Source organism: Oncorhynchus clarkii, chromosome 4 (genome assembly GCF_045791955.1).
Source record: "Oncorhynchus clarkii lewisi isolate Uvic-CL-2024 chromosome 4, UVic_Ocla_1.0, whole genome shotgun sequence".
NCBI lineage: Eukaryota > Metazoa > Chordata > Actinopteri > Salmoniformes > Salmonidae > Oncorhynchus > Oncorhynchus clarkii.
In genome coordinates, this window is record NC_092150.1 from 78,652,173 (window position 1) to 78,660,970 (window position 8,798).

An 8,798-nucleotide genomic window follows, 5' to 3' on the forward strand; every position below is an offset into this window, starting at 1 on the left:
CATCTAATCATGTTTGCAGCACATCTAATCATTATTGCAGCACATCTAATCATGATTGCAGCACATCTACATCAGCACATCTAATCTGTTAAGCACATCTATGTTTTCAGTTTGCACATCTAATCATGTTTGCAGCACATCTAATCATGATTGCAGTATACCTAATCATGTTTGCAGTACACCTAATCATGATTGCAGCACATCTAATCATGTTAGCAGCACATCTAATCATGTTAGCAGCACATCTAATCATGTTAGCATCACATCTAATCATGTTAGCAGCACATCTAATCATGTTAGCAGCACATCTAATCATGTTTGCAGCACAGCTAATCATATTTGCAGCACAGCTAATCATGTTTGCAGTACATTTAATCATATTTGCAGTACAGCTAATCATATTTGCAGCACAGCTAATCATGATTGCAGTACATCTAACTAATCATGTTTGCAGCACATCTAATCATGTTTGCAGCACATCTAATCATGTTTGCAGTATACCTAATCATGTTTGCAGTACACCTAATCATGATTGCAGCACATCTAATCATGTTAGCAGCACATCTAATCATGTTAGCAGCACATCTAATCATGTTAGCAGCACATTTGCAGCATGTTTGCAGCACATCTAATCATATTTGCAGTACAGCTAATCATATTTGCAGCACATCTAATCATGTTTGCAGTACATCTAATCATGATTGCAGCACATCTAATCATGTTAGCAGCACATCTAATCATGTTAGCAGCACATCTAATCATGTTTGCAGCACATCTAATCATATTTGCAGTACAGCTAATCATATTTGCAGCACATCTAATCATGTTTGCAGTACATCTAATCATGATTGCAGCACATCTAATCATGTTAGCAGCACATCTAATCATGTTAGCAGCACATCTAATCATGTTTGCAGCACATCTAATCATGTTAGCAGCACATCAAATTATGTTTGCAGCACATCTAATCATATTTGCAGCACATCTAATCATATTTGCAGCACATCTAATCATGTTTGCAGCACATCTAATCATTGCAGCCTAATCAATGATTGAACTTGCACATGAAGTGTGCAAATAGTATTGAAAAGATTTGACTGACATAAATAGGCCTTGACCTATGTGTCAGTAAGACGCTTTCAGGAGTCAATAGATCAATGTGTTCTAACATTTTATTACAAATATTTGTTCAGTAAAATATACACAATTTACAGAACATTTTGTTGAGGACATTGCTAGTCGCCAAGTACTCTAGTATCAAATAACATCAGTATCAGTTTCCTGGTTTAAAACCCTTTCAAAACTGAACTTCACAACAACACTAGAGTAAAAGGTATTAGCCTTTCAGACACACACACACACACACACACACACACACACACACACACACACACACACTTCAAGGTAGAGCCATAGAAAAATAAAGTGATCATAATCAAATGATGCTCAAACTGAAATGAGTCAAAATGTTGCAGAGGTTCAAATCAACAGGACATATCCTTACAAAAACAAAGAACCAAACAAAAAATGAGGAACAAGACAGCAGAACTGCAAAGCCTATCATGCCTTTTACATCATAATAAACATGTCACATGTCTGTCTGCGTCCTGTTATAACGCTTCTGAACCAAAACAACATGTAGAGGCATATGTGCAGTGTGTCAAGAGTTTGTAGCAGCATCTGAATACTTATTTGATGTGTGGACACTTTACGCGCCGCAGGTAATGGTTATCTTTAAGTTAAACGTGGACCACCACTGTTCTGGAATTCTCCAAATCGTTCCGGTATTGCGCGAGCCAGTTCCTCAACTCTGATATCCGGTAGCCCTCTGGTCCTCTGGCCCCCTGATACACGACCCGCTCATCCCTCAGGATATAAAGTCTCTCAAAATAGGCTCCATACGCCGCGTTAGACGAGTTGTCCATATTATCCACCACCACGTTGCTGCCGGGCACCTCAGAGTGCATCAGCTGAGCGGCTTTCAGTCTGTCTTCTAGACAACAGTGCTTGGGTATCTGGTACGGCGCATCGGAGCTCACCCAGCCGTCAGAGGGATGCGCCTCCTCGATGTATACAAGCAGAGAGTCAGCGATGTCCGCGTACTGGCTCGCGACGCGCTGAAACGCGGCCAAGCGCGTCATAAACGGTGGTCAGGAGCAACTACCGAAGTTGAGGATGAGAGGTCTCCTCCCTTTCACATAGTCCAGGACTCTGACCCTGCGCCGGTCCTTCAGCTGCACCACCTCTGTGTTGGGCGCGATACATCCAAGGTGCGCTGATTTGAAAAAGTCTAATTTTTGTCCATACCACACGGCTCTGAGCGACTCCAGGGTGAACATCTTGTTGGAGTCGGAGACGCAAACGGGCGGGTCATCGCGGCTGCTGCCCTGCTCCCTCATCTTCAGCAGCACCTTCCTCCTGATGCACAGGAAGTCCAGGAGCCACAGCATCAGCGCTGCCAGGAGGAACCGGGGCAGAAAAACCAGACAGAGGGCTGCGTGTTTCAGGGCCCGCACCGTCAGGACACCTGCAGTCTCCTGCATCTCGCCCTGACGATTATATCCGGCCGGCAAGACAGACAGGCAGGCAAGGCAGATAGAGACAATGGTATCAGTCACCTTTTCCCATCTGTTTTCAGCCTCTGCCTATCAGAGTTGTGCTTTTTATAGGAGCAGCAGGATTTGAATGAAAAAAACAACCCGCCTCCACAGCTAGTGCCGCCCTCTCACATGGCGGGGATTACCTCCAGTCAACTCTCACCGGTTCTCATGGGAGAGGGGGAGAGAGAGGAGAAAGAGAGAGGGAGGGAGAGATAAATAGAGACTGTGTGTGTGTGTGTGTGTGTGTGTGTGTGTGTGTGTGTGTGTGTGTGTGTGTGTGTGTGTGTGTGTGTGTGTGTGTGTGTGTGTGTGAGGGAGAGAGGAACACGGCCGCGGGTCCGTTTTTTTTTGCGGACTCGTCACGTCATAACTGGCACTTATTTCGGGGTGAATCAATGTAGTTACCGGTAAATGATCTCCAAATGGAGAAATATCATACTTTACAACACCTGTTTGTCGGAAAGGGATGTCTAAGGAACAAGGTGAAATTATATAGGGCACAAATGTGCTCAGAATTCACACATTTGGGGCACAAAAACATAGCCACCTCTTTTCAAATCAAGCATGACGATGAAGACTGGACTCTGGATGCCTATATTTTGTGATTAAGATAAATGAGACTGTTGTGATCCTTTTCAGAAGAAATACGCATTTCATGTTCATGCTGTTGCATCGGGAAGATATTGAAGAGTGCCTAAATGGGCCAAGAGCAATTAATTATTTTTTGTTGACAAATTTGAACGCCTGCCCAATCTTTAAATGTATTCAAGGCCTGTTAATTACTTGTCTCACGAAACTAGGTTCATTAAAACATGACAAGTCTTAAAAGCTTTTTTATCTGTGTATTTCAGCCCATGGGTTTTACATTCACCAAATCATTTCACACTAGACGGCGCTCTCCCATACCAATGATGTGCAGTGCGCATTGGGCACCTTCAAAAAAACATCGGTTATTTGAGGTCAGTATCCTACTCTCTCTCTCTCTCTCTCTCTCTCTCTCTCTCTCTCTCTCTCTCTCTCTCTCTCTCTCTCTCTCTCTCTCTCTCTCTCTCTCTCTCTCTCCCTCTCTCTCTCTCTCTCTCTCTCTCTCTCTCTCTCTCTCTCTCTCTCTCTCTCTCTCTCTCTCTCTCTCTCTCTCTCTCTCTCTCTCTCTCTCTCTCTCTCTCTCTCTCTCTCTCTCTCTCTCTCTCTCTCTCTCTCTCTCCCAATGCGACTCTTTATTACCCGATTCCTTCACAGAGCAATAAGATTACTCAGCCCTATAGAACTGGGCTAATCAATAATATCCGTTAAGTGATGTTACAGACAAGGGAATGGATTATCCAGTTATTGCGCTGAGGAACTAATCAATCATACGTGTCTGGTCACAAGAGGTGTTGAATAATCGGACCAAATAATTTAGGAAACCTATAAGCCTACATAAAAAATACTGACCTTTTTATTTCCATGAACTGATTCCGACTCGCATATAATGTGATGAAATAACTCATTCAAGTAGGAAAATTAGGGCTAGAATGTGCTGATTCGTGTCGAGGTAAAAACTATACAAAACGCAATTCTCCTGCACTCAGTATGTACAGTATGATAACATGCTTTATTGCTAATCAACAATGGTTGATATAACTTTGTTATGAGGTCATGACATTTTGATTAGACAAAAGTTGGTAAGATAGAGAGAGATGCAGTATGTTGATGATGCGGATAGTGCGTGACCTCTGCTTTGCAAGTGTCATTACGCGCTGGGTGCCTATAATAATCTCTGTTAAATTGTATGGAATCAGGACCTGTTTCAATTGATCTCCATTTAAAACAGCCGTTTTCAATTCTAACCAAATTCGACATATCTAATGTATGTAAGGTACTGAATTTCAAGAACATATTCAATTACAAAGACCATGGAGATTTTTCGAAATCCTCAAAGCAGGGCAGTGATTGGTAGATTGGTAACACCAACAAAGAAGACATTGCATATCTCTTTAAGCATTTAGTAAGTTAATAATTATGCTATTAATTATTATGCTAATAATGATGTATTAAACCACCCAGACACAACAAAGATGCAGCCAACCTACTGAACTGAGCTGCAAGACAAGAATGAAAGTGCTCAGGGATGTCAACATGAGGCCATTGGTGTTACTAAAACAGCTACAGAGTTCAATAACTGTGATGGGAGTAAAAAAAGAGGATGGATCAACAGCATTGTAGTGACTCCACAATAGTGACCTAAATGACAGAGTGAAAAGGAGAATACAAACATACAGAATACAACTATTCTAAAACATGCACCCTTCATGCAACAGGCACACTGCAAAAAAAAAAAAAAAAACATTTTGAAGGGGTAGTGGCTGCATCATGGTATGTGTATGCTTGACATCTGGAATGACTGGGAAGTTTTTCAGGATAAAAATAAATGGGATGGACCTAAGCACAGGCAAAATCCTAGAGGAAAACCTGCTTCAGTCTGCTTTCCACCAGACACTGGGAGACAAATTCACCTTTCAGCTGGACAATAACCTAAAACAAAAGGCCAAATCTACACTGGAGTTACCTGAAGCCACTCCTGCATTGTCTTGGCTGTGTGCTCTGGGTTGTTGTCCTGTTGGATGGTGAACCTTTGCCCCAGTCTGAGGTTCTGAGTGCTCTGGAGCAGGTTTTCATCAAGTATCTCTCTGTACTTTGCTCCGTTCATCTTTCTCTCAATCCTGACTAGTCTTCCAGTCCCTGCCGCTGAAAAACATCCCTACAGCCTGATGCTTTCACCACCATGCTTCACTGTAGGGATGGTCCCAGGTTTCCTCCAGACATGATGCTTGGCATTCAGGCCAAATAGTTCAATCTTGGTTTCATCAGACCAGATAATCTTGTTTCTCATGGTCTGAGAGTCCTTAGGTGCCTTTTGGGAAACTCAGAGTGAGCTGTCGTGCCTTTTACTGAGGAGTGGCTTCCGTCTGGCCATTGTACCATAAAGGCCTTATTGGTCGAGTGCTGCAGAGATGGTTGTCCTTCTTTCAGTACTAGAGTAATTTTCCGATCCCTTGATTGGGTAGACAACATGTCAGTTCATGCTACAAGAGCTCTGATAGGTTAGAGGACGTCCTCCAGAAGTGGTCATAATTACTGTGTAAGTCTATGGAATGGGGTGAGAACCAAGAGCATCCTAGGTTTTGTATTGAAGTCAATGTACCCAGAGGAGGACGGCAGCTAGCTGTTCTCCGGCTACCCCATGGTGCTACTCTACAGATTATTGAGGCTATTGTAGACCTTTATTGTAAAATTATATAACAGTGTGTTTTAATCAATTATTTGGTGACATGAATATATTTAGTATATTTTTATTTAAAAGGATAACTTTTTCAATGTTTTACCATTTTTATGAAATTCACTGAGGAGGATGGTCCTCCCCTTCCTCCTCTGAGGAGCCTCCACTGATGCAATGGTGTAATAATGTTATATGATGCACTGTTTTATCTTTAGTTTAATACTGTATGTAATGTAAGTTCCTTAATGTGTTTGCACCCCAGGAAGAGTAGCTCCTTGGCAACAGCTAATGGGGATCCCTAATAAATACAAAAATACACTGTTCAAAGGCACATCTTTTGTCTTGCCTATTCATCCTCTGAATGGCATACATACACAATCCGTGTCTCAATTGTCTCAAGGCTGTTCTTAATGTTTTGTACACTCAGTGTACACAGGGTAATTAGTTCAACATCCCATTGTTTTCAGTCCCTGAATAATTTATGCCAATAGAGTTAACCTCGTAATAATGCATTGTTGTGTCATTTTAGAGTTGGAGATTGACACATCTGCATGTTGCACTTTTCATTTTTCAATAAACAATGCTATATTTTTCTAGGAGGTTTTTGGAGGCCTATGCATAGTCTCGTCCACCAGCCGTCTCTCTCTTAAGCCTGGGGACGAGGTTAGTCTATACATAAAACTTTTAGATATTTTAAATGTATGACTCTACACACAGGCCTGCTATATAATTATTGAACAGTATCACATAATCAAATAGAAACCTCCAAAGGTGTCTGTTTGGTTAAGAGAGGGGATGTTGCTGATCTTGTTAATTGATCTTGTTAATCGATCTCATGTGGCAGATGTGCTTTTACAAACAACACTTAGTTGCCTGACAAACCAAATGGGACATTGTTTACTAACTCACAAGTGCTATAATCCTGGGTTACAGCTCAGGCTAATGCGGTCTGGACTTCTGAAGAAGACCCGGGTCCCTGCACCAGTCTGCTACATTGGTACCTGAGAGGTGGATAGGTGAAGAGACTTGGTGAACACACAGGCACACTTGCTAGAACCGTTTGAATCCAGAGAAAACAGAGGTCAGAAGCGAGTAAGCCTGTGAACAGGGTCGACAGGGTCAAGTGGCCTAAGGAATAATTCAGTGAATGTTCCTGAGTGGTGACATGAATCTACTTGAAAAAATATGGCAAGACTTGAAAATTGCTGTAGCCATGATCCCCTACATCTTGACAGCGTTTGAAGAATTTTGAACAGAATTATGGGCAAATATTGCACAATCCAGGTGTGCAAAGCTCTTAGTGACTGACCCAAGAAGACTCAGAGCTGTAATATCTGTTTATATACAACGATCAGGATGTGCCCAGCAGGCTCTGTCCATTATTCTTTATCATTGAGATGGAGTCAAGCTAAACCAGACATCTTTCTGTGTCTCTGTGTTCCTGGGTTCTGTGACTGTCACACTCTTCAACTCCTAGCACGTCCAGTAGAGCCTCAAGTAGCCCTTCATCACCCCTTATAGACCTAGTTTCAACACAAAAGAGACGTGTGTAAAGTAAACAACTTAAACTCTTAATCTCTCACACACACACACACACACACACACACACACACACACACACACACACACACACACACACACACACACACACACACACACACACACACACACACACACACACACACACACACACACTCACACACACACACACACACACACACACACACACACACACACACACACACACACACACAATAATTCAATGGCCACAGTTGCTGTTTCACATTCTCAGAGATCCCTCTGGCTGAATGCTAAGGCTTTTTGATATGTGTGCCTGGCCTGACTCCTTGTTTTTTTTTATTTTTTATGTCTTGTGCCACTTTTTAATTTGCTGCTGTGGCTCGTCAGTGAATGTGTCACTACGAGCTGGGTGCACTTGATCTCCATTTCAAACAGCTGTTTTCAATTCTAACCAGATTGGATATATCTTAACATAGGCTAATTTGTTCAACGTGCCATTATTTTCAGCCCCAGAATAATTCATGCCAATAGAATTAAGGTGGTAATAATGCATTGTTGTGTCATTTTAGAGTCGGAAATGTACACATCTGCTCTCTCTTCTCCACTAATAGGATGGTTTATATTTGTTTGCACTTTTTGGAGGCCTATGCATAATCTCATCCACCAGAGATTCTCTCTCTTGAGCCTGGGGATGAGGCTAGTTTATACCTAAAAGTTGTAGATATTTTTTACTTTGTGTACTAACTCACAAGAGTTATCATCCTGGGTTACAGCTCAAACTAAGGCAGTCTGGACTTCTGAAGAAGACCTGGGTCCCTGCACCAGTCTGCTACATTGGTTCCCGTGATCCAGATTATGCATTTGTTCTTAACTGACTTGCCTAGTTAAATAAAGGTACATTTTTTAAAATAATTATACAGTTATGTATTTTTTGGGGGGTGGCAGGTAGTCTAGTGGTTAGAGCATTGGGCCAGGATTCAAAAGGTTGCTGAATCAAATCCCAGAGCTGACAAGGTAAACATCTGTCTTTCTGCCTCTGAACAAGGTACTGTTCCCTGGTAGGCTGTTATTGTAAACACTATTTTGTTCTTAACTGACTTGCCTAGTTAAATAAAGGTTCAATAAAACAATGGCACAGATGCTAGGTTTACTGCTGAGAGAGAAGGAGAGAGGTGTTTCCTTGAACTACAATGCCTTATTCCACTTATTCCACGTTTTGTTGTGTCACTGCCTGAATTCAAAATTGATTAAATCTTTCTTTTTTTACTCATCTACACACAATACCTCATAATGACAAAGTTAAAACTTATCATACCTCATGTACATACATATACAGTGCCTATGGAAGGTCTACACCCTCCTTGGATTTCTACACCCACGCTTCCTAGAACCGTTTGAGTCCATGGAAAGCAGAGGTC

At 41.9% G+C, this 8,798-nt stretch overlaps 1 protein-coding gene across 1 annotated transcript; it reads right to left on the reverse strand.

Moving 5' to 3' along the window:
• Positions 1 to 1,403: 1,403 nt before the first annotated feature.
• LOC139407852 (thyroxine 5-deiodinase-like) lies at positions 1,404 to 2,618 on the reverse strand. Its single transcript, XM_071151721.1, has one exon. It carries the CDS (start codon positions 2,541 to 2,543, stop codon positions 1,740 to 1,742), a length of 804 nt encoding a protein of 267 aa, XP_071007822.1. The 5' UTR covers positions 2,544 to 2,618; the 3' UTR covers positions 1,404 to 1,739.
• Between the last annotated feature and the right edge of the window lie 6,180 nt (positions 2,619 to 8,798).